General features: G+C 41.7%; 1 protein-coding gene across 7 annotated transcripts in view; it reads left to right on the forward strand.

Annotated features, from left to right (window-relative positions):
• GRIA3 (glutamate ionotropic receptor AMPA type subunit 3) overlaps positions 1 to 27449 on the forward strand; it is a 281926-nt gene that overhangs the window by 61285 nt on the left and 193192 nt on the right. For all 7 annotated transcript variants that reach the window (XR_005386427.1, XM_038588235.1, XM_038588234.1 and 4 more), the window contains one exon: positions 14970 to 15209. Coding sequence is in view for 6 of the 7 variants with exons in the window: in XM_038588235.1 (XP_038444163.1) it covers positions 14970 to 15209 (240 nt within the window). In the remaining variant the exon portion in view is untranslated. The remainder of the gene's footprint in view (positions 1 to 14969; positions 15210 to 27449) is intronic.

Raw genomic sequence — 27449 nt, forward strand, 5'->3', positions numbered from 1 at the left:
ACATAGACCAAACCAGTGCTAGGCTTGGGACACGCCGTGGAACCACAATGGTGGAAGGTGGTAAAGAGATAACATTCTGTTTAATGACCCACAACACACATGCATATATTGGATAACCAAAACAAAAGTTTCACAAAACAATATTTACTCTTAGACACAGATACACTATGGCATTTTTCTATCGTATTTCATTTTTTTTAAGGCTAGGTCATGACTCACTAAAATCACATTGATTTTATAACCCATTAGTAGGCTGTGCCCTGCAATTTGTAGAATGCTTATTGTAAGGAAAGGGAGGGAGAGTACATTTTCCTTTATTTTTTCCTTATCAGTCATAGACTCTGGTCTGTAACAAGTCAGAAGGGAGGGTGAGACAGTGGAGTGTGGGATAAGAATTGGAAAGGTGGGTTCCAGGTAATAGAGAAGGAACAGAGAAGTGGAGTTTAGGAAAGGTGAGAGGTATGGCTGTCACTGAACCAGCTCTGAATGCCCTATAGAAGGTTGTAGGAAAGGGAACTGGAAACATTTCCACCATCCCATATAGTACTTGAAACTGTTCAATAATGTTTAATAAAAATAAATGTTTAATAAAAAAAAATATCCGCTGAATCAACACACACAAGTTAGAGACTGTCTGAACACCCTCATTCACATATGATCTAAACACAGGGAAGATCAGTACCCACCTTTAGGAAACAGCAGTGCTGACGCGGTGTATTGTCAGCAACTGTACCCCTCCCCCCCTTGTCTCTGCCCTAATAATACCCAGCACTGCCTTCAGGTAATGAAAGACCCCCAGACTGTGGTGCCCCCATGTGGAGAGGCACTGTGGTAGGAGATAATGGACCCAGATACTTCCTGACTCCCACCACTAGCTCTGAAAATTTACCTGATCTGTGTCCTAGCCCCTCAGTGCCTGGTTCTCAGAATTAATCTAGCAAACCCCTCCATATTGACATGGTCATGAGTGACACCAACCACATGTTGTCCTTCTAGGCCACATTTGTCACCTGACAGGGAATATTATCATCCTGGCTGATAGAGATAGATGTTCCAAACCTTGTAGTAGTCAGTGTAGAAGACAGTCGAAGGCAAAAAGGCCCTCAAAGCACACTGCAATGCAACTACTCACTCTGCCTATCCATTATCTGTTTCCATTAACCATTAAACAACACCATACCCAACAAAAAAAGGTGTGAAAGTAGCTAGTACAATGCCCAAAGTTAATGAAGAAGTGCTGGTTGAATTAAAATTGAACATGAAAAAATAAAATAAAATAAAATTGAACATGTTTAGTTGGGTAGGCACAGGAGGTAACTTTAATAGGACCTACTAGACCAGAGGGTAGCTGGACCCTCCAGTGTCCTCCAAGGGCCACTGAAGTTTGCCTGAATATAAGCTTTACGCTTGACAAGACAAATACCTCTGAATGGACATCTTTGGCCCAAAGTTCTCCACAGACCCTGAATGTCCTCCCAAACCTATAATGAAGAATTACTTTCAAAACTCTAACCAGTTGAATTTGAGTTAGAAAAAATGCCTTTCATTTAAACTTGCCTTTTTTTCCCAAAGAAAAAACAGGTTCTTTATTCTCCAGGCTGGTAGAACATATTTGAAGGAACCAGTTGTATAGATTTTTCAAACAGCAATAGGGTGAACTTTTTTGTATAACCACTAATTCTGGATACTGTGAAGATGGCTTTTCAATAGTAGCTTCCCATCAGGATTACACTTGGGCAATTTTGTAAGACTGCTTACAGTTTCTTTAAAGTCTACTAGCAAGCAGGATACTAAGGACCACAGACCCTGGGAGCTAATCCGACATCAATTATTCCACTTGTAAAATGGGTTGGCCATTTGCTTCCTGACCCACAAAGGGCAATGAGTCAGCTTTTTGACCTTAGGTAATGATAGCCTGCCTGAGTTGGAGGGTAGAAAGGAACAGTTTCTCAGTTCTTCTGGTAGTTCATTCTTGACTAGAAGGCACTTCTCTGACTCCTCTCAGCGTCTTCTTCTTTTTTCACTTCCTCCCTATAAAACTCAGTGATAAATGATAAAGACATGATCAGGGATGATGATACCAGGAAAGAAGAAAATCATTCCAGTTACTTATTTTTCCCTGAAAGGCAGACCTATGAACATGTTTGAAGAACCAAGGTCAATATTAAGGATCATTTGTATTACCTAAACCACAAGTGTATTAAAGATACATTTGGAGCAGGCCAAAGAACTCTAGCCAGAGTATTTATTACCTAATTGTTGTCATCCTGGAAAGTGTCAGGATGAAAAATGAAGTAGCCTGCCAAATAATTCTGTCCTTGACCCTGTCTGCTTTAGCACTTTTGTCAATAACTTGGATAATGCTACCCAAAGCAGGCTGATAAAATTTTTAGATGACAAGTAACTGGGAGTGATAGCTTATAAACTTGTTAACCAAATCAAGATTTAAAAGTCTGGGTCAAAGCCATAAGGACATTTTAAGAGGATAAAAGGTACCAAAAAAAAGGTATTTAGCTACAAAAAGAAAGAAAGAAAGAAAGAAAGAAAGAAAGAAAGAAAGAAAGAAAGAAAGAAAAGGGAAGGGAAGGGAAGGGAAGGGAAGGGAAGGGAAGGGAAGGGAAGGGAAGGAAAGGAAAAGAAATCAACAGCACATATCCAAGGTTGGGAGAAGCCCGGCTTGGCAGAATTCTTTAACAAGATACCTGGGATATAAATTCAAGACCACAAAGTAAGAGTAGATCCCAATTGGATAGTAGAAAGGTAAAAAAGAAATCAATGCCATTCTAGGCATCACTGATAGATATATAAGATGTCTAGCTCAAAATGGGAGTCTATTGCCTTCTGGGGTGGGTTCAATTTCACTTGCAGTGCAGTCAGTGCTCAGTCCTGGACACCAAATTCTAAGAATGACACTTAACAAACTGAAACACATCAAGGGAAAGATGGCCAGAGTTGAAAGCCTGGGATCTATTACATACATCTGACGTGCTATGGGTGATTAGCCTGAAGAAGAGAAGGCACAGACTGGTAGGACGTATATCTTCAGATGTTTGAAGGCCTGCCATTAGAAGAGGGAATAGACATTTTCTGTGAGCTTCAGGAAAAAAGAAGGAACCACAAGTGGTGAAAGTTATAGAAAGGCAGATTTGCATTTAGTGTAATAAGGGCATTTCTAATAATTGGACCCACCTCAAAGTAGAATGAACTGCTTTGGGAAGTGGTAAGTTTGCTGTCATCAGAAGTGTTCAAGGAAGACGGAATACCCACCTGTTAAGTCGAATTATAGAGAAGATTGTGGCACTGTTAAGAAGCTGGAGGGGGTGACCTAGTCCATTATACTCCATAAAAAGAATGTGATGCTAAGGAATTCCAACGCAGTGGGAAATAAAAGTGTATCTTTCCAACTGACAGTGGGCCTAAACATTTTATTATGTTTATATAATATGTTCTGTTCTGTTTTGAATTATGAAGTCTTTCAAGCATATACAAGACAAGACAACCATTAATTAACTTTTAAGAATAATTTTGTTTAGGGAGTCAGCTCACCCTCCTCCCCAGCACGGGCTGCAAAATTAAAGAAAATGGATTTTAAATGCTATATGTACAATATCAAACTTGAAGCTCTTACCTGTCTATGACAAATCTTAGGGCTGATTCAAAGGCATCGTAAGAGTTCATCAGTTTCCTGCCCAGCTTTAGGAATTGTTTCATTGACTGACTGGATCCCTGGGTCAGTTAGTTTTTTAATTAAGAGTTGTGCTAAATCCCATGTAAAATGAGTTACAAGTTAGGACAGGCCCCCAACTACTTTAGATGATTGGTAGACATACTCGGGTGAATGCCAGAGACAGGGGCTGGGAAGAATGATGATTCTGTTGAGTTCTTTGTTGTGGGGATAATGATTACTGAGAGTCAAGAACCAACTACTTCCTCACTGACACTCAGCAGCTTTTATAATTTTTCAAAGGAGAGTATCAACTATTATTCCCATTTATTCTCAGCACATCCCTTTGAAGTGGGCAGGGCAGGTGTTAGTTCTGCTGGCTTCCAAATGACAGGCCTGAAGCCTAGTGAGGTAACTGACCCAAGGTCACACAGCAAGTTAGTGACTGAACCATATAAAAACTCATCCCAGTGTAAAAGCACTAAGAATAATTTTTAAAATCATATTAGTAGGGTGCCTGGGTGGTGTAGTTGGTTGAGTGGCCGACTCTTGGTTTAGGTTCAGGTGATTTCAGGGTTTTGAGATCAAGCCCCACATTGGGCTCCATGCTCAGCAAGGAGTCTTCTTGAGTCAGTCTCTCTCTCTCTATTTCTCTCTCTCTCCCTTCCTCCCTCCCTCCCTGCTGCTGTCCCTCCTCCCCATGTGCTCTTGCTCTCTAAATTAAATAAATCTTTAAACAAATATTAGTAGCTGATACCATTTTATCAATTGAGAACAGTCTTATATGAGAGTCCTAAGCACTTCGAACATTTTCATTTAATAGGCACAACAATGTTATGGGGTAGAAATTGTTACAGGTATAGAAGTGAGGTTTGGAGAGCTCAAGTAACTATCTCAAGGCTGTTCATCCATTAATGTGAAATCAGAAATAAACTCCAAATCACTTTACCTCCACTGCCACAGCTCAAATCCAGGCTACTGTTCTCTCTCACCAAGATGACAGAAATAACATTCCAAATGTTCTCTCTGCTTTCACTGATGCTCCCTTAAATCAACTGTCAATACAGCAGCCAGATAAACCTTCCTAAAATATAAATCAGCTCATGGAATACTCATGATCCTTCCAAGATTTCCACTCATGATCTTTAGCATAAAATCTAAATTCCTTACCAGGGTCCTATGAGGTCTTCCATGCTTGAGTCCCTGCCTTCTACCAGACTCATCTTGTGCCCTCCTCTTTGCTGGCCATACTCCACCTAGGCTAATCTTTCAGTTCTTCCAGTGCATCAGATGTTGCCCTCCCTCAGAGCCTTAGCAAGTGCTATTTTCTCTCCATGGGATGCTCTTCTACTCTGAGGTGTCAGCTCAAATGTCAAGTTCTCAGATAACTTTTCCCTGACCTAAATTAAAGTCACCTTGTCACATAGTCTCATAGCATCTTAATACCCTCCCTTCTTAGTATTTAGACCATGAAAAGCACACATGGGTATATTTTATTAATATTTTCTGCCAATACTAAAATGTAAGGGCCATGAGGACAAAGATCATATCTGTTTTGCTCACTGCTATATCCCAGCACCTAGACCATGTTTGTCACACAATAGGAACCCAAAACCTTATTTGGTGAATGAGTAAATTAATTAATGAACAAGCAAAAAATTTAAAACTCCTGAGCTCCAATGCTTAATCATATTGTCTTGATATAAAAGGGCCTAAAAAGTACCCCCTTATCCTAACCCACCTCAGCATCTCTCCTGCCATTTCCAATGCTGCTATGAAAGGGTGGGTTGCACTTACAGTTGCAAAACGAATTTTCCAAAATACATGTGTTCATATGTTAATGCCTGCATTTGCAAGCCGTTATATTCAAGTAGGATCAAATGTTGATAATGAATGTTTTCTTTGCCAGCGTTTAGATACATGCCATGTAATTGCAAAAATAACTAGTTAGACTATCGGAAGGCAGTGTACTCCTGAGAGCTGAACAAAATGTTCAAGGGAATTAACCCAAAGATGGTAATTAAACCATGGAATCATCAGCTGGAGAATGGGGCTGACACCTTGTTCTTACTCTGGTACTTTACAAGCACTCACTGGGTTACTAGAACCCAAGACCAAAGGATATTTGGTGGAGAGGAAGAGGCTGATCTATATAAACCCAGGGAAGGTATGAGCTGGCTACTATCCCATGCATATCCCACGACCTCCATCTTTTATCTAGTTTGATTGCTCCTACATCCCAAGGTTGACACAAATAGCCAAATTAAGAGCAAGACCCGGGAGGTAGATCTGCTTGTACGGTGGGCTTAGAAGAGCCCAAAGTATATACCCTTCCTGACTTTCTACCACTAAAATAACTCCTTTGGGCTGTTCTAGATATGTATGCATTTTCATTAGGTTAAGGTCTTGTTCTCTGTGGAGAGTAAGTCATAAGCTAACTCTGTGGTTCTCATATGGGGGGCAGGGAGGGAGGAGGGAACAGGTAGTGATGTTGCCCCCAGAGGGTATTTGATGATGTTTTGAAGGCATTTGGGGTTTCACAACTGGAGAGTGATGCTGGTGCTATAGCATCTAATATTAGAGTAGCATCCAGGGCTGCTAAACATTCTACAACACACAGTCTATCACAATAAAGAATTATCCAGCACAAAATATCAATAGTGCACGCCAAGGTTGAGAAATCCTGAACTGACTCATTTGTAAAGATTCATTTATTAGTCCATTAACAACTCATACACAGGGCAGATTCTTGACAAAATGGGAGTTGGGATAGGTATATTTTGATTGGACAGTTGGAAGAGAAAGAAGGAAGAGTAATGTGATAGCAGCACCAGTGATGGATTGAGGAAAAGACTGGAAGCAGGTGACCAGTTATGAGACCACTGTCATAGTCTAAGAGAGAGGGAAATGAGAACCTGGACTAAAGATGAACAGGAAATAGGTACCCCACATGCTGTAGAGGTGGAGTGGATGGAGCATCACTAGAGAATGACACATGGGGATGAGACAGAGAGAGAAGCCAAAGATAACCCTGAAGACTCCAGCTTGGGTGGCTGGAAGAAGAGCAATGCATTAGGCAAAACAGGGACAAGAGAAGCAGATCCATGGGAGGAAGGTGAGAGGAGAGAAAAAAATATGCTGAGTATGTGAATATGACGGCCTAATAATATAAAGTCCTCTAGGTTGGTCTGGTCTATGGGCAGTCAGAAACATGGATCTGGAGCCCAAGAATGTGTCTGAAGCTAGAGGTATCTACTTGGAAGCCATCTATCTGGAGAGGGTGAGTTAAGACCCCTGCTTGGCACATAGCAAGAACTCCATAAGTATTTATTGAATGAAAAAAAATAGTCATTTGGAGTAAGGAGAAAATAGGGCCAAGGATAAAATCTTTGGACACATCTTCATGAAAGGAGTGGAGCAAGAGGGAAGTGAGCAGGCACAGTAAAGGAGGCAGAGCCAGCAGACTTTAGTGCTCTTGAAGCAGAAAGGAGTTTAAAGAGGAAAGATTTGGCCAACAAAATCAAATGCTGCTCAGCAGTCAAAGACATCAGATGATGTCTTTGGATGGAGTTGGGTTTAACAGTGACTAGGTCATCATCAAACTTGAGAGAGCAGGTTCAGTGGAATAATGGGAGCAGAAACTGGGTTGCAGATACAGAAGGCTGCAAGGTCCTCATCATCTCGTCATAAGTGATGATGGTAAAGGAGTTAGGAAGATCGTTTATGGAGATAGCAGGGATCGAGGGCAGGTGGGATCTTTTAGCAAATTTTTAGCCTGACAGGAAGAAGGCAGCATAGAGAGACTAAATGCACAAACTTGAATAGCCAATAGCCATTACATATCTCCTTAGTACATCAGTTGTGTTTTTGAGCTTCCTGTAAAACAAAGTTGAGGTCATGCAGAATTAGAGTTCAGTGTATCATGTGGCACTCAAGAGCCCCAACAGGTACAGTTAGGTTCAGTTTAAGGAAGAGCTCCATTGTCATCAGAGCTACCCTGCAAGGGAAGGGCTACTTGTGAGTAGTTAGCTCCCTTGTCACTAGATGTATTCAGGCAATGGTAACATGACCTCATAGCAGGTGGTTCTTGTACTGAATCAGAAATAGGACTAGGTCATTAGTTTCCTAACTTTTGGACTTCTCATATCAGTAATATTTTAAGGTGTGGTGGGGGAAAGGTGAGTGGAGTATAGGTTGATCTAGAGTTACTGACTTTTACATTTTGCTCTGTAAAGTGTATTAGTTTTCTATGTACAAATAACCACAAACTTGGCGGCTTAAAATAGCACATGTTTATTATCTTCCAGTTCTGTAGGTAGCAGTCTGGTAGGGGGTTCACCCGCCTACAGTCATCAGGGCTGTATTCCTGTCTGGAGGCTCGAAGGGAAAATCCATTTTCTTGCCTTCCCCGACTTCTAGACTCTGCCCACATTCCTTAGCTCACAGTCCCCTCCAACTCCAAAGCTAGCAATAGCTAGTCAAGTCTTTCTCATATAACATCACGCTGATATTGACTTTTTTTTTTTGCCCTGTTCTTCCACATTTAAGGGCTCTTGTGATTACCTTGAGCTACCCAGATAATCCAGGATAATCTCACTATTTTAAGGTCAGCTGATTAGCAAGCTTAATTCCATCTGCAGCCTTAATTCCCCTTCACCATGTAACCTAGTTCACAGATTTGGAGGATTAAGACATGGACATCTTTTGGGAGGACATTATTCAGTCCACCACACACTAAGTATATATGTATGTATGTGTGTATACACACACGCTTGCACAAACACATACCATTTCTCATTAACATCATCATCATCATTTCAGAAAAGAAAGGAGTACATACAATAATGGAAAACAGAAATGATATAAACAAAAGGATTGTCTGTCCAGAAAAGAACAGTTGTCAACCTTCCTCCAACATACATGCACACAAGCCTATTTCACCAAACCGGAAACTCACCCTGGACCCATGGACTAACACTACAGCTTTAGAAAGCACAACTAGGGGCGCTTGGGTGGCTCAGTTGGTTAAGCATATGCCTTCGGCTCGGTCATGATCCTGGGATGGAGTCCTACAATGGACTCCCCGCTCAGTCTGCTTCTCCTTCTCCATTTGCCTCTCCCCCCATTCGTTCTCTGTCTCTTTCTCTCTCTCTCTCAAATAAATAAACAAAATCTTTAAAAGGGGGGGAAAGCACAACTATATGATCTCTTAAGGTCCCTCGCAGCTCTGTTTCTTTGATCCTCTGAAATACACGGTACTATGGTATTTCCTGGAGAACTTTCTTGTGATATAGTTCTATCAGTTCCTTCAGAGTTATATTTTTCTTCTTCCTGTTTGCTTCAAAAATTATCATTAAGTCAGTAAGAGACTTCAGCTTCCTTTTTCTCCCCTGATTCAAAAGGCTATGAAAAGTGTTCTGTAAATGATATGCAATATTGCTATTCTGATCTTTGGGGTAATCAAGTTGTTTGACATTTTTGTAATGATGCCTTTTGGAATAGGGTGGCGTAATTAGCTGCTACATTGTACATTAACAATACCTGTCCCGACCCTATAGACTTAGGGTCTATAAATAAAAAGCGTGACAGCTGGCTCCAGCCTTGCTTGTCACTAACCACTGAAGGGAACACAGCCGGGAGCTACACTAGAGTCCCCAGGAATCCAGGATATAGTCAGAAATGGCATCTTCAACAAGAATTTGGTGTTTTGCTAGTAGGAAGAGACAGAGACGGCACCGTTAGGAAGCAGAAAACCAAGATATTTCCTACTGGGAAGGCACAGAGGTCCCAAGAAGAGACAGCATTTTAAGCAGCACAAAGGCATTATATAGGGAGGGAAAGAGTTGGAGGGCAATAGTGTATTCTCAAGGCAAATTAGCAGGGTTTCTTTTTTAAACCATTACTTCCCAGGAATTAGAATAGGAAAGAGCACTGAAGAAATGTATAGGGGAAGGGAAAGAGAAAAAAAAAAAAAAGCTATGCTTACCTGGGTGTGTACTCAGTGTGATGTTGCAGGCAGCAGTTTCTGTGCAAAGGCTAACCTGGGGTTAACAGGTAAAGTATGCTAGAAAGACCTGGCAAGAGGCAAGAAACAGACAAAGCACTATTTGGTTCCCAAGTTATATGTTAGGCCCTGTAAATATTTTCCATGTACCATTTCATTTATTCCTTACTTCATGACAGTAACCCAAAGCAATACTTACAACTGAGACATCATATTTTACTCATCTCATTCATTAATATATCTCTCATTAGTATGTAAGTTCCAAGAGGAAAGGACTCTTTTCTCTCCTGTATCTCCCAGTACCTGTAACAATGCCTGGCACATAATAGATGCTCAGTAAATATTTGTTGCATGACTAGCTAGCATTAATTGCTTATCTATTATGTGCCAGGCACTGTTATAGATATCATCCCATGACTGAACTCATTTTAACTTTCACAACCAATGCTAAGACAGGTTAATCTTATTATCTCAATTTTATAGATGAAGAAACTGGGCTGGAGACCCAGAGATATTGAGTAACTTGTCCAATAAGTGATTGCTTGAGTATTTCAACCTATACAGTCTAACTGCAGAACCTGCCTATGCAATCACTGTCCTATACTGAGGCTCAGAAAGGTTAAGTAACTTGCACAAAGCCATGCAGTTTAAGACTGGCAGGGCTGTGATTAAAACCAAGGTCTGACTGTCCCGGAAACTGTTGCCCTTTCTTCTGTGCTTCACTGCTTCAGAAGATTGCCAAGATAATGATTTCTTCCATTATCATTTTTACCAAGGACTCATCTTCTGAGATAAACAAGTGGGTGTGGTTCATTAAGGGTTCAAACAAAGGTAACAGACATCACCCAAGAGAATCATGAGTCCCAAAAGATCACCAATCTGCCACCTAATCTCATTGTTGGTATTTGGGGTTGGAGGGAGGTGAGAGAAGCAGCTGGCAGATGAGTCATGGGAAACCCCTGGTGGAGCTAGGCATGGAGGGCAAGTCACTTTCATGCCAGGCAAATCCTGACCCATGCTGCCCTACATAGCTCCAGAGTAGGGATGGTGTAGAGATGCTGATACAGCTTTCCTAAGAAACTGGTTCATAATTCATCCGTGTGACCTTGTGCAAGACACTTCCTCTCTTTGTGTCACAGTTTCTTTATAATAGGGAGGCACCAGTGGAACTTTGTTGAATCAGAAGAGCTTTCCTTTATCCCTTTTATATATTGGACTTTTCAACATAAAATTTCATTTGGAGAAACGATTCCACATGAAAAACTTTCCTTAAAAAATCACTGAATAAAACAGTCTTTTAGTTCATTCTAACTCATACCTTCTCAGAGTCTTAAAACACCAGACACTGTCCTTTGGGTCAGCACAGCATTCCATTCAGCCTCACTTTCTACAGCCAGGAATGGGCCCAGGAATTTGCTGTGAGAGGCCATTCATAGATCTCCTGTTCCCTGGCTTCTCTCGAAGGTGGTTAACCCTCTCCTAACATGGCAGTTGTCTCTCCCATTGGGCCTTCTTTTTCTTCTTATTTTTTATTTTTATTCCAGTGTAGTTAATATGCAGTGTTACATTAGTTTCAGGTGTACAATACAGTGATTTAACAATTCTATACATTACCCAGTGCTCATCATGATGCAAGTACTCTTTAATCTCCCCCATTGGGCTTTGTACTTATGTTACTTATGCATGTTGAAATAGAGCAAGGGTAACAATGCACAATTACATTTGCAGGGCAGCTGCACCTCTGTTTTATATGAAGGGAATAGAACATTTACTGATTTTCTCTTAACATTCTTTTTGTTGATGTCTACCACCATGTGTCTGCCTGTTGGACCACAGTAGCCTAGTGTTTCCTGAGGATTACTGCTGATCTGTAATAGTTCTAAATCCCTTGCCTGAGCCACAGCTTGGTTCCCTCACACCTGCTCACTCACATTTGTATAAGGTCTTCCTTTGTCTCATTGCTTATCATCATATGTAGGCTGAAGGACTTCACCAGGCACTCCTTACTGGAGTCTGATTTTCACATATTCAATATAATTCCCTTTTCATAAAGTTTTAAAAAGACCAAAAAAAACATTGTATTGCTTAGGTATGTGTGTGTATGTTTGTATGTCTTAAAAGACCAACGTAATGATAAACACAAAATTCAGGATAGTAGTTATGGAGGGAGGGCCAGAGGGATGTCCAAACAGGGGGACAGAATAGAAGGGAAAGACAAAGGTAAAAATAAGCTCTCAGAAATGTTATAGTTTTTGGGTTTATGGGTGTTCACTACCAGTGTTCATAAATAAATAAATGTCATAAGTATGAAAAGTCCATATATGACCTAATAGTGATTAATTCTGTACCCCTGAGGTTCAAAAACAATGATTATAAGAGCAATGCAAGGTTTTTTATTAAACAGAATCTCACTTCCGTAACATACTTTTATTTTGTTTCCTTTCAATGGCAAGGTCTTTTTAAAACTCTAAGTGGATCACAGCTATAAGTTTGCCTCTCTTCAAGTTCATTTCCCTCTCAATTATTGTCCATAATTTAGTCGGATTGGGATTCTCTTGTTGGAAATACATTGCATTTCCCCCACAAGGCTATTTTTGTCTAGGGTTCATGGATCCTCATCTTGGGCTTTGCATGCTAGTTGATATGGATCCAAGAATTACGGACTACCTCCTGAATAATGTTTGCTGAAGGGCCATGATTGCTTGTTGCCAGATAAAATACATGATCCTTAAATTTGAATTTCAGGTCAACAACAAATAATTTTTTAATATATGTATGAACTTGAGGCATACAGAATCCTATATTTTACTTGTTAAACCTTGCCTTATCTCATTTGGGACAATAACTGCTCTTAAGGTCATTATTGGATTTGTGTCCCTGGGAGTATGAGTTTTAGAGTCAGACTCCAGTTCAAATCCTGGCTCCTCCACTCAAGACACAGAATGTTTTTGTCTCAGAATTTTCATCTATTAAATAGAAATAACAGCAATACACCATGAGGTTGCTGGGAATGTTAAATAATGTTTCTATAGTACTTAGCATAATGCCTGGTACATACTAAGCACTCAATGGCTATTGTCATTATTATTGTCAGTTTTATGTGGAACATTATGCGCATCAGCCAAGATCTGAGCTGATACGTAAAACTCTCCATTTATAGGATTAATTTGGGAACTGACTCTCCTTAGTGTCTTTCTTGGTGATAACCAAGGCAAAGTGGCATCCTGCTTCTTCCTTTTTGTTTCTGAATACTTCTTCTGCCTGCTCACCCACCCCATCATGAAGTGCCCCAGATTCATTTCTCTAATTGGTTTTCCTCTTTTAATATAAAGACCTTTTTTATATACCTGTGTTTAGGGGTCACTTAGAATTCCTCAAGTTAGAGGCTATGGTCTTCCTTGATGGAGATACCTGAGTGACTGGTAATCACCTTTGAAATGCTACCCTTAAGCCAATGACTAATGAGTTTGGCTAACAAAGGGGAACAGCCCTGATCAATAACAGGTTTATTTTTTTTTAATTTTTTTTTATTTATTTATGATAGTCACACACACAGAGAGAGAGAGAGAGAGAGAGAGGCAGAGACACAGGCAGAGGGAGAAACAGGCTCCATGCACCGGGAGCCCGACGCGGGATTCGATCCTTGGTCTCCAGGATCGCTCCCTGGGCCAAAGGCAGGCACTAAACCGCTGCGCCACCCGGGGATCCCCAATAACAGGTTTAAATGGAAAGCTGGGAAAGCAAGATCCCACAGATACTGAGAACTCTCTGTCTCTCACAGTTGGTCAAGAAATGAATTAAATTGGTTTTCCACTTGTCTTCCTCCTACTTTCAATACCTTCCTTCTTTTTGGTGACCAATGCCTTCACTGTTTCTCCTCTCAGGAAAGACTCCAGACCCTTTACATTCTCTTCTCTGACCCACCCTTCCCTCTCAAAACTTGCCTATGTGTTTACACACCCTCCCTGGTGTCTAATTGGATATAGGACATGTTAATTCATCCTTATTTTTAGAGAGAGAGGAGGGGGAAGGAGGGGCCATGGGAGAGGGAGAGAGAGAATCTTAAGCAAGTTCCATGTCCCATGCAGAGCCCACCACAGGGCTCAATCTCATGACCCTGAGATCATGACCTGAGCCGAAATCAAGAGTTGGACACTTAACTCACTGAGCCACCCAGGTGCCCCAGAGATATTAATTCATCTTAACATACTAACAGCTTTCAAAGATTCTATTTAATCCTCCTCCCAAACCACAGAGTTTTTTTCAACACCCTAAGCCTGAAGAAGTAAGCCTAACAGTGGCTCCCTAGCAGATAAGGGAGGCCATGCAGGATTCCTTAAATCACACCACATTATCAGCTGCCTGTTCTATCTGCTTCGCATGAATGGAAGGGAGCAGTAGAGCAGATAATCTAAAGATCATTTCCACTTGGTTTGGGAATGTACCACACAGTGTTGTTGTAGCTGATTTGCTTTGCTAATTATGTTCTACTTAAGCTAATATTGAAATTGGTTCACATTTTTTAAGCTCATGTAGGCCAGAAGAGGGAAAAGGTGGTGGTAAGGCCCACTTTGAAATGAAGGACATAAAAGTTCAATGTGTGAGCTGATAGATCTAAAGGTAAATGCAAAAGGAGCAAAATAGAACTTTGCCAATTATACCTACCTCATGTGACTCCCTGGGCACTGAAAGGCCAGTCTTTGCAATGGCTTGCCCAGGATCTGAAATCTTCATTAGTAACCTACATTAAGGGTCTTAATCATGATGACATAACTATAGTTAAGGCATTATATAACCTTGGAGGAATAACACATTTCCTATCAGACACCTTAGCAATTTGTCTGACTAAATCATCAGTCCTTATTGTCATCTAGTGGGAAAAGCACCGAAGGGGTGGGACACAAGACAGCTGTACCTTAATGGGAGCATGGGTACATTAAGAGACTGCTGGGCAGCTATGGCAGAAGTACAAGAACCAGGTGCCTTGAGGGTGAGCTGGGAGGGTTGCAGAAAGAGGGTAAGGCAATCTTCACCTTTTTCCTTCCCACATTATCTTAGTTTCTTGCTCATGGTAGACATAGAAAACATGCAACAATATCAAATAAATTCTTCCCTTCCTTATGCTTTTCCTGTTGGGCAATTGGGCTTTCAAGGGCTTCTAGAGGTTTCAGAAATCTTGGTTTTCCTTGGAGGCATATCATTTGGAACCAAAGCCTAACTATCCATTGTCTTTCCAACCCTGCAAGCTGCAGCAAGGGACCATGGGGCTATTGAAATGTATTCCTCTCTTTCTCATTGCAGTCTGCTCCCAGTTCTCAAGAGGGGTGTATGCCATCTTTGGATTCTATGACCAGATGTCAATGAACACTCTGACCTCCTTCTGTGGGGCCCTGCACACATCCTTTGTGACGCCCAGCTTCCCCACTGATGCAGATGTGCAGTTTGTCATCCAGATGCGCCCAGCCTTGAAGGGCGCCATTCTGAGTCTGCTGGGTCACTACAAGTGGGAGAAGTTTGTATACCTCTACGACACAGAAAGAGGTAAGAAGAGGCATCTGCTCTCCTTTATGAATATTCATGTGACAATGATGTTCAACCTCCCTCGACTCATGTTTGTTCCCTTCTCTTTCAATAAATACAATCTAATACTCTTTTAAAGTAGTCTTTAAATTCAAGATGAATTAAAATTAAGACCAAAAAAATCAATGCAATGGTAATTTTAGAATATAATTTTTCAAATTAAATACGTCCTCCCACCCCTGGCCATCGAAATGGGTTTGGGACTCTCCTGGTTGAGTCACTGTTGTTGAAAAAGAACCTTCTCCCCCCAAAATAATTTAGGTGGTCTAAAATGCACGAAGTAAAAGCAGCTTTATCTAAAATAGAGAGAGGCCTCAGCTGGAACATTTTGGAAAATCAGTCATATCAGAGAGTCTAATTATCCCCATTTTAGAGGTTAGAAAACTAAAACCCAAAGCAGAAATGTGCCATTTAAGCACAGAGCTGGGACTGGTGTCAATATCTCCTGCATTTAGCGCTTGTCCTAACAGAGCACATTAAGGCTTCAGCTTACAGGACCTCAACAATCATCTGATGGAAATAATAAGTGGAGAGTATCTAAACTGGTCTTTGGGAATGGATGTTTTTTCTAATATTGAGGTAATATATTGAGGACACATTCTGTTGAAACAGTCTCAGAAATTAAGAGTCTGATCTTAAATAGTATACAGTGAGGTATATCTGTTAACTATGTAACACGTTATAATTCAGCCAGACTCTTCGAAAATCCAGTTATCTTTGAGGGGTTTCCCAGTAAAACCAAGGGATCCCACCTCTGTAAGATCCCCCCCCCAAAATAAAACAATGTTACTTTATCATTTGTTTGCCTGCAACTCTGGCTATAGGCTGGGGATGGTTCTTTCTGATTCAGAGAAGGAATGAGCAGATAGAAGGCCTGTCTGCCTGAGTGGTACCTGGAGAGGAGGTCTTTTCTAGGTAACTTAACTTGAAGGACCATTTTGTTTTTGGAAACACAGAGAACTCCCTGTATTTGCCTATGGTACTTACTTCTAAAATATCAGATTTCATGAATCTGAAGCAAGAGATCCAAGTTCTACTTTAAGCTCTGCCATTAATGAGATCTCTGACCTTGAAGCTCTCTTGGCCTTGTCCCCTTCCCTAAAGTACTCTTTAGGGAAGAGTACTTTTCATGTCACATTCTGTGATTTTTTGAGATACTATACCAGACACAGGACATTTTGTATCTTGTTACTAACCCTAACTTATATATTATCAGTTAATTAGTCAAGCAATTCTATAAGTTGTTACCAACCCCGAATGGTGTGTTCCAGTCTTGTGATAGATGCTCACATAATACAGTTCTAATCGTGGTGGACAGAAAAGGACATACATGAAACAATTCATGAACAATGTGGAACACTATCAAATTGAATACTACGCTATAGACTGTGGTCGCTCTAAGAATTATGAAAAGGTAGCATCCCAAGAAAGTGGAGTTTTCAGAGAAGGCTGGCTAGAGGATCTAGGCTTTAAAGGATATGGAAATTGTGGATTGCAAGAGAATAGGAAGGTGTGGTTTGGAAAAAGGGAAAAGAGATGAAGCAAGGGCAGAATCAGGAAGGAGTGCTATGCATTTGCACAGAGCCTTGCCTGATGAGGGTACCAAAATAGCTTCAATATTCTAATTCACAATTTGCTAAATTCTAATGCATTTCACTTCTTTCAAACACTGAGGATGAATTAGCCTATTTCCTTTTACTGTATAGGGTGTTCTCTAGTGAGTAACAATCTAAATTTCAAAAAGGAAGTTTGTAAATCAGGCAGCTTCTCTCTTGAAATCTTTTGTAAACTAAATATCAGTTTTGCTAATACCATGACCTCTCATTTATTTAAAAGCAGAAGATACAATTCATGTGTTTTCTCCTCATCTCCCATGACCCTTCTTTGCCCACGAGCTGTGAAGTGGAGAAAGGAAGCAAAAGTCCATCCAGGTCTATTCCCTATCCCTGCCTATTTTCTCAGATCATTTCACTAAATAGTTTGGACAATTCTGTGGTTTGGAGCCGAAAGAAACCTTTCTTAATTGTGTGTATTCATATTTTTCCCCTATAGCCATTTAGCTGGTGGAGCTGATCAGATCAGCTTAAATACTTTCTATGAACTTTTACACTAACTCCCTTCTTGGAAAGCCTTCTTAAAACACTGAATCATGACCCTGTTCCAGTATTTTCAATGGCTTTAATTGCCCACATGGCGGGGGGGGGGGGGTGGTGGCGGGGAGTAGTCTATTCTTTAAGACTCAACATAATTATGCCTCAACCAACTATCAAACCTATTATCCCTATGTTACCTGATGAAAACCTTCTACTGCAGGCAGCTCCCATTTTCCACTGTTGCCCAAATGTACCAGAACTACGTTTGGTCTCAGCTACTTGATCTCTACTACCTAGAATTCTCCCCTTCATCTTGATTATGAAAATCCTGCCAATGCTTCCATTTTTTAAAACCCACCTCAAACTCTACTTCTAAGAGAGCCTTCCGGGATCCCTGGGTGGCGCAGCGGTTTGGCGCCTGCCTTTGGCCCAGGGCGCGATCCTGGAGACCCGGGATCGAATCCCACATCGGGCTCCCGGTGCATGGAGCCTGCTTCTCCCTCTGCCTGTGTCTCTGCCTTTCTCGCTCTCTCTGTGTGACTATCATAAATAAATAAAAAAAAAAAAAAAAAAATAAGAGAGCCTTCCCTGGCTACTCCAGCTCATATTCATTCATTCATTCATTCAATTGGTGCTAGGATTACAATGGTGAACAAGATAGACTTAATTTCTACACCTATCCTAATGTATAGGAACTAGTTTTAAAGATTCTCAGTGACAGCCTCATTGAGAAGGGGCATTTAAACTGAGAGCTAAAGGATTAGAAGGAGACAACCGTGTGAAGAGTAGAGGGAAAGAGTTTCTGCAGTGGAAATATCAAGTGCAAAGGCCCTGTGACAGGGAAGAATTTGACATGTTTGAGGAACTGAAAGAAGACAAGTGTGGGTAAAGGGGAGTGAGGAGGTTGAGAGTGACCTGAGATGAGACTACAGAGGTAGACAGGAGACAGAGCATAGCCATGGAGAATGGACAGGAGCCATGGTAAGGAGTATGAATTTTATTCTAACTTCAATGGGAAGTCTTTGGAGGATTCTGAACTGAGGAGTCACGTGATCTAAGTTTCTATAGAGAGTGGAATGTGGTACAAGCGCAAAAGAAGGGAAACCAATTAAAAGGCCACCATGATTATCTAGGTAAGAAATGATGGCAGCTTAGACTAGGCTGGAGATAGAGAAAATGGGTGGAGCTGAAATACATTTTGGACACAGAATCAACAGAACTTGAGGACAGATTGACGGTGAGGGAGGAATGTGAGGGAGAGGAAGGCTTTGTGGATGACTGCTAGGCTTTTGGCCTGAGAGATTGGATAAAATACTGTTTACTGAGTTGACTGGGCAGGAAAAGAATGAGAGATCCTGCCCACCTCTGAAGACCCACAGAACCCTTTTGTCCATGCCATTCAGTTGGCACTTAACATTAAGTGTTCGCCATTGTTATTTCAGTGCATCTGCTCTATACCTTCCTAAGCCCCTCTCTCCAGTGTGATAACAAACAATTGGTTAGCCCCTAGATTCAGACGTTGTGCCTACTCTGTTAAATAGCACAGGACTGGGGACATATTTAGTATTTTCCCAACACCATTACTGATTAAAGAGTAAGCCCATGTCCATTTTTTTGTTGTTGGACTGAAAGACAGAGACAAAGGAAGGAAGGAAGGAAGGAAGCAAGCAAGCAAGCAAGAAAGGAGGGTGGGAAGGGAGAGATTGAGGGTAGGAAATGAAGGAAGAAAGAACATGTGAAAGGAAGAAAGCAGGAGAGAGAGAGAACCCAGTTTATTTTATTATTATTATTTATTTATTTATTTTTTATTGGTGTTCAGTTTGCCAACATATAGAATAACACCCAGTGCTCATCTCATCAAGTGCCCCCCTCAGTGCCCGTCACCCAGTCACCCCCACCCCCCGCCCACCTCCCTTTCTACCACCCCTTGTTCGTTTCCCAGAGTTAGGAGTCTCTCATGTTCTGTCTCCCTTTCTGATATTTCCCACTCAATTTGAGAACCCAGTTTATAAATCAAACCATGAGGTACAGTTCTTTAAAATATTCAATAAAGTACCTATTGTGTATTTCCTCGTTTTCTACAATAACCATCAATTGCTTTTGTAATAAAAATAATGGGGGAAAATTACAACTGTGAAATCAAATTTTAGAATACTTTAAATTACATAAGAGAGAAATGGAAGACAGACAGAAGGGAGCACCTATAATTACATTCAAATAAGCTAAATATATAAATGATGTGACTCTACTGTATAAGGGCAGGGGTAAGTGAGAAGCTGAGAAATGGATTACACAGTTGAGGTCATTTAAAAGATTTGGGGCGCAATCAGGGTAACATTGCCTCTGAAATGATGAAACAGCAAATGGATTTCAAGGCTTTGTTAGCTACACGTGGATTTCTATCTGCCGAGAAAGGTCTGGTTTTGTGTTTGCAGTCAACACTTTGCTTTGTTACCAAAATACCATGTTGTTTCATTAATACAAAGTTGAAAATTCTGCTCTTGGTGCTATATACAGAGAAATTCAGTTCTTAGAAAAATCATGAGGTTGACTAAGTGAGATATCTGCGCTTCTGTGCCTTCTCCTCTTTACTGACACCCCTTTTTTATTTACCCAGGGCTCCTTCTATGTTACTTCTCTACACCTGCCCTCCCTGGAGGGAGCAAAGCCTTGATCTCTCTGTCCCAACCCGCCTCTACACCTCCACAGAAGCTTTCCTGTCCCACATTTCATTTCCACTGATTAATAGACTTTCTCTGCAAGTGACAACAGTTCAGCTGACCAATGTACTCACACTAATTTCTCTATAGCTGTTAATGATGTGATGTGTTAGTCCATCCAGGGAAAAAAATTTCTATTCAGGTAAGGGCCCTTCTGTGACGTAGAACCCTAGTCCAGAGCGTGGCTCTCTGATTCTGGGATCTTAGGCACCACAAGTCCAGTTGGGGAGGTCTCTTGCCCACACCGCTTCCTATACAGAAAGTCCTAAAGCCATGCCAGGGAGGTGGCCACCTCTTCCAGCTTTCTGTTAGACTTGTCTCTTGGGTATAAGTGACCTAGTTCTCTGTGGTGCTAACATTTCCCCCAGAACAGCAACATACTTGAGAACTGCAGCCAGACTCTCTCGTGCCCCTGACAACTCTCCTTGCCTTCAATGGGCACAGCCCACAGAGATGAAAGGTTCTGGCCCAGGCTGCGGCTCTCAGCTTAGATAATGAGATAATAGTTCTAAGTGCCCTTTGAGGCAACTAGTCCCTACCTTCTTGCCAGTGTTCAATAAACTCCTGCTGTTTCCCATTCTCAACCCGAAACTCCCTACTCAGTTCCCAAGTAACTCTCTGGAAATCAACAGCCTTCTAAAAGACCTTTCTATTTGCTCTAGAAAGTTGTGGCAGAAACATGGGCAGTGGCAACAGGTAGTCCATCAGTCACCAAGTAATTATTGGGCATTTTCTAGTGCTAGCTTGCACCAGGCTACCGGCAGTATTTAAGAGAGGCAGAACTAGGTCCTGGCTTTGAAGAGTTCACACTCCTATTGCTGAAACAGTGATTTATATCAGAGGCCTGGAAAAAATTAATTTTTAACCCAACTGTTCCCTCATCCAATAATGACATGTGCACTCATTAGAGCAGACAGCTTGTGAAGATTAAAATTGTTGCCAGATAGTGAGGAAGATGGGAAAACGTTGAAAGAGCTTGAGGGTTTAAGAGGTAAAGAGATTCCCCTCAGACAAGGAGAAAAGAGCCTTTCCTCAGAGGAGTGTTTTCAGATTGACTGGATTCAATTCCACACACCTTCCTGCATATTGTCATTTACCACCTACTTATGCAACCTGGCTTTGTCTCTCTCATTCAGTTCTACTTTCCCAAATAAAGCACAGAATCTCTGTCTCCCATCTCTCTCTGTTTCTGTCTCTGTTTCTGTCTCTTGCTCTCCCTCCCTCCCTCCTTCCTGCTTCCCTCTCCCTTTTTACACACACACACATCCCAGTACCAATCAGTGGCACAAATCAATATATCCGTATTATTGGCACCATTTTATCATAAGATAAAGCTGTTTGGTAAGAGCAGCTGCCATTTCTTATAAGCACTTAGTATGCTCTAGGCCCTGAATTTCTAGATCACCCCATTGAATCCATATGGCATTCCCACATCTTTTGACCGAAGAAACCGAGGCACAAAAAGGCTAAAAGTAGTGAAACCAGGATGTCAACCCAGGTCTGCCACATTCACAGTCCATGCATGCCGTTCGCTGGACTAACCTACTGCCTCCCATACTTCTAACATTTGAAATCTTCTACTACCTCTTCCCTTAGTCCTTCCTTTAGCCGTTCTCAAAGGACCTGGTACCTAGACCCTCCCTGTCCTAGGGGGTCTTCCTATGGATGTACTTTGTCCAGGGGTTGATATCCTCTATTAAAACCTGGTGTCCACAAATGAACACAAGAAATCGTGGTCCCAGAGTTCCAGGAATCCGGATAGGCAGCAGATCAAAAATCCTGGCTAAAAAAAAAAAATAAAAAAAAAAAAAATAAAAAAAAAAATCCTGGCTAAGAGGGAAATGAGTAGCAAAAGTAGCTAATACAGTCAGACACATGGGGGTTGCCTATGGTGCAAACTCATGGAGTGCTGTGGTGGGGACCTGGTTCTGAGGTGAAGTGAACTCAGAGATTCCTCTCTGGGGCAGAAACAGTTCCCAGTGCAGAGAGAGCTCTGAGCGTGCAGGTGTTCATCACTAAGGCGGCATTTTTGCTTGGAGAAAAAGAAAGCAAGGAGAGGCGGAAGATAGGTTCTACCATGGTTACTTGGCAGGAACCTGGAAAAAAAAGTAGCAGGTACCTTGATTTAAAAAAAAAAAAAAAGAAAGAAAGAAAGAAAAAGGACAGACTATCGTGGATTTTTTTTTCTCCTCCACTTTAAGAACTGAGTAAAGGATGTGCGAAGGTAACAGATGGCTCCAATTCTAGTCATGTCCATTTGCCTTCTGGGAAAAGCAAAGCCAAGAGAGTTTTTATTGAAATTCAAGCTACTTTTTACATCTGAATAAATTAGGAAGGCCCAGAGAATACATTATGCTGTGAGAGACAGATACTAAATTCCCCTGTTTGAGCGGCAATAATCGGGGTTGACAGTACCTGAGACATTTGGTAGCTTCTACGGCCTGCCTAATCTATTGTGATGAGTCCTCAACTATGAGAGCATCTTGAGAGCCTGTGCAATAATAACAGTGAATGACTATTATTTGGACTCGGTTGTGAATAAAAGACCGCACATATGTCTGTAATGAGAATTTCATTGAAAATGAAAATACCGAAGCTGTCATATTTTTTAATACTTCGATTTGCACATCCTTGACTGCTTTGGGGCATAAAAAGAGAAAGTGCAGAGCAATTTGTTGTCAGCTCTTGAAATAAATTATCATTTAAACACTTCCTCTCCACAAAGGTTATTAGCTTAGTAGCTTGTTCCTGGGGTTGGACCATCAGTAGGGGAAAAAAAAAACGCAAGACATTAAACTACCCTTTCAAAAGCTGAATATTAGTTACTGTGGAAATTGTTCTCTCAGTGGCTTAACATATTTTGCTGTAGCTCTCCAGTGCTACAGATTAGACTGCAGTGACTATTAATAAATACTGTCATATTTTACAGCTGTCACGCAAAGCTGAAAAAAGGCTTCGCTGTGATTAGATCCTGTTTACTGTAATATTTCCAGCTCAGCCTCAGAAAGGCAGTTTTCCTATAAAGGTATTTTCCATAAGTAGAATATTTCTCCAACAGACAACATGACTAATTTTAATGTATCATTAACTCCTTGGTGGCAGTGAATTTGTGGTTAAACTGACTTCACAGCGAGAGAGCCATTCCTCTCCAGAGACACAGTAAGCTAAAATGTCGAATTTTCTCTCTTGGGCTGTCCTTCATATTCAGAGATGGTGTGACCATCAGGAGATGTGCTTCGAGTCGTCACCCTCCCCCACACAGACAGAAGGACAAATTTGCACTGGTTTATCTACCTTCTTTTGCCCTGTCCCTCTTGTGACCAATTGCATTGTTTGTAAGACAGCTGGTCAGGATTTAGGGCAGGAATGACACTTCAGTGGGCTAGCTAGAAATTCTGCTTCCTGAGCTAAAATGCCATCATAAGAGCAAAAGAAATAAATCTCTAGCCCCCCTACCATGCATTAGCTGTTTGGAATGGTATTCACATCTCTGAAAAAAAGGAGGTGACAGCTGGCAGGGTTGCTTTTGCTCTGACCTTCCATTGCTTTTCATCGAGCTCCTTGAGGAATTAACCCTCACTAAGCTGAATATCTAGTTTTCAATGAATGAGTGGTCCTGATACTATTAAGGGTTGAGCCTGAAGGGTCCTTGAGAAGGCTCTTCTAAATGTTCCTTGCGGGAAGCGACAGACTGTGGTGTAGACCTACAACCGTGGCTTTAAGATTCGTCCCCAGGAGCCCCTTTAGGAAACAATTAAAGCCAGGGCAGGAATGCTGTGAAGTTAAAAGAATACATGTACTGTCTTTAGCACTAAGCTGGACACAGTAATACGCTCAATAAATTTTACCTTTTACTATTATCATTATAGACCAGTGGTCCTCAGTGGGGAGGGAATGTGATTTGACCCCCCACACACACAGGGACATTTGGCAATGTCTGGAGACATTATCAGTAGTGAGGAGAGGCCAGGAATGCTACTAAACATCCTGCAGCACACAGGACAGTATCCACCTCCAAAAGAATTATCTGGAACAAGGTAGCATCAGGGTCAAAGGACAGATGGTTGCAGGAACTCCTCAAGGGGTTGTCAGTGAACCAATCTAGCATCTACTGAGTATCTCCTACTGTGCCTAGGTTAGTGTTAAGATAGGATAGGTTCAATAGGAGGTAAAGCCTTTGGCTTTGAAGAGCTTCTATTATGGTCAGCAAGACAGGATAAGATTAATGCACATGACATAAAGATAAGTATAAAACAACATAAGGCAAGAGCTAGATTGTGTAGTACAGATTTGAAGTATCGTGGGAATCCAAATTAGAGACAGTTTGCAATAGGCAAGCTGACCCATTAGGGAAAGCTCAACAGAAGAAGTTAGACATTTTTCTAAGCTCACCACCCAACTAGCAATGACATTGCCTTGATTGCTAAGGCCAAGTTGGTATCTAGAACCAAAACAACATAGCATTCCCATCAAGGCTCCCAAATGTCAGAGCTCAGGGCAAGAAACACAATTAAAGGAAAAACCAAAAAAAGGAACAATGTTCCTTTTACTAAATGGAAAGCAATTACAGAGCTGTTGAAAATAGGCAGTAAACAAAAGGAGGGAGGAAAATACTGGCAAAATTCCATGTCCCCCCCCCCAACTAATCCTGTAGCAAAAGTGCAATTTGCAACAAAATCAACATTGCTTTCTCCCTCTCTCTTGTAGTCAAACACACTGTTTGGCATCAGCACTAGCACACATGATGCCTTAGCAGAAAAGTGGACGGAAGCAAGGAAGACAGGATGAGTGGGAGGTTAAGGTGGAGCACAGCTCACTTCACCCTGCCCTCCCCTCTCCCCTCTTGCCCCCTTCCCCAGTCTCTATGGAGTACCTTCAGTCGGGGAAAGTGCCGGCACTAACAGAGAGTACATCCCTCCCCATCTTCCTGGATTCTTTCCCATCAGTAAGTTGCCAGTGTCGGCTGCTATCCTGCTTTGTCTACTCCACAAATGATCTGATTAATTCTCTGGTGCTAACTGCCTCAGCGGGCCTTCTCGGCAGTAGAACAGAGGCTAATTAAGATCATGTCAGGCGAGGAGGCTGACAGGTTATATTCCTGGCCACACAGAACTTTTAGAGGGCGCTTCAACTCCACCGCAGGCAGACAGTGCTTGGCCAGGCACCTGACTCCATCGTAGGCTTCGCATTTATTTCCACCAGTTCCTGCATCAACAGGCCTCTGTTTTGTCCAGGATGCACTCCTTCTTCTTGTGATAATGAGCTGCCACTGTGTTTGCTTTCAGTTGCATTACTTTAGCTTCCTTTCATTTGAATTTTTTTTCATTTGAATTTTTAATATGCTTGTAAACAAAGATAATAATTAATAGTGGGAAAAAATTAATAGTGGGGTCATTTTCCCTCCTAAATCATGTGTGTAAGTGTGTGTGTGTGTGTGTGTGTGTGTGTGAGAGAGAGAGAGAGAGAGAGAGACAGACAGACAGACAGACAGACTGTGTGTGCGTGTCTTACCAGCACATAGCCCATAGAGGTGAGTTTAGGACAAGTAAAGGAAGCCCTACTTCTCACAGCAGGTAGAAAATGGAGGAAACATATGGAACTCATTACACCAAGTGGTAGATTAGACTGAAAATAAAAATAGCTTTTCCCTCCCCCCAATAAAAGCTTAGGTGAATTCATGGATGACAGACTCATAGTGAGTTATTAAGGGAAAGAGATGTTTGAAGATTTCTCGAAACTGAGGTCACCACAAACCGCACAATAGATTTAAGGGGTCATATTTGCTTTCTCGTAGGCAACTGGTCACACAGGGTGCTGGCATTCTGTGACCTGGGTTTTTTAAAGATAATCTCAAGAGTCTGCTATGCATCTGGGAGGTGGAGAGGAATACTGAGAAATAGGGAAATGTTCTTCAGGACCACCGTGTCTACTCTTCTAGAATCAGAGCCTCCAACCGCACAGCAAGAAAAATACACTATTGTAGGAGGTGACTGGCCCAGCTATAAGGATGTTGAAGAAAACCAGTTCCATGCCCAACTGTGCCACTAAGTAGCATGTGTGATCCTGGGCAAGTCACAGAGCCTTTCTGGTCCTCAGATCCCATACCTGCAAGAACAAGGGGAGTGGACTCAATCATACTTCAACCAACAATTTCTGGGTGCAGCAGTTGTGTGGCAAGGGCATTACTAGGGTTATAGAAGTGAATGGAACAGAGTGCCTATCCTTAAGCAGCTCACAGTTTCGAAGGGGAGCAAGGGTGTGTAAATAAGTAAGTAGAATCTACAGTGATTCTTTCAGGTTCTAAAATTCTGTGGGCTATCATAGCACTTCCATTTCTTTCTCTTTTTTCCCCCATAATGAAACCAGAACTCCTTTTCAAATGGCCACTCTTAGGGAGGGTTACAGAGACTCAAATATTCACTCACATCAGCTTTGAAAGTTAGCCAGACAACCTCAGAACACTCAGAGATCCTTCTTGCTCACCCCTTAGTGCCCAGTGCTTAACCTTTCCTGGATCCTGCTAGGCAGAGGAATAAAGGAAACAAGGCCAAGCTGGTAGATTAGGATGTCCAGTAGCTCTTAAAACCCTTCATGGTAGATCTCACAGGTTTTCTTCTAATGAGATGTGCTGGAATTTTCAACAGTCCCGTCCTCCCCCTACCTAAGGTCTTTACTACCAGCACCCTTCAAATTTTTTTTTAATTTTTATTTATTTATGATAGTCACAGAGAGAGAGAGAGAGAGAGGCAGAGACATAGGCAGAGGGAGAAGCAGGCTCCATGCACCGGGAGCCCGACGTGGGATTCGATCCCGGGTCTCCAGGATCGCGCCCCGCCAAAGGCAGGCGCTAAACCGCTGCGCCACCCAGGGTTCCCACCCTTCAAATTTTTAAGCCATAGCCCCACACAGCCCTTTCTAGTCTCAAGGCTTCTGTGAAATCAATGCATTTCTACCAAAAATTTCTAGGATAATAATGTAGCTTTGTTTCTTGACTATATCCAAATTCTGCAAAAATTCAGAATGCTTCATGAGGCAAAACAGTTACACGGGCTTTCCAAAGGGTCTCTCCAAGTCTAGATCTGTATATCTCATCTCCCTCTAAAACCTTTCTCTTGATGCCCCACTGGGACCTCAAACTCAACATGCTGAATTCTCTGAATTTATCATCTTCCTAGAAAATTCTTTCCTCCATCTGTGTTCCCAGGCCCCATGAGTGCCACTGCCTGGCAACCCAAAGCAAAAACTTCATCCTTGAATCTTCCCTCTTCATCATTCCTCACACTCATCACCAAGACCCTCTTCTGCATTCCCTCCACCACTGACTCAAGTGCAGCCTGCCATCACCTCCTGCACTTAATAGAGCTCTTCATCTTACCCCTTTCAGGGCC

This window comes from Canis lupus, chromosome X, assembly GCF_011100685.1.
Source record: "Canis lupus familiaris isolate Mischka breed German Shepherd chromosome X, alternate assembly UU_Cfam_GSD_1.0, whole genome shotgun sequence".
Lineage (NCBI taxonomy): Eukaryota > Metazoa > Chordata > Mammalia > Carnivora > Canidae > Canis > Canis lupus.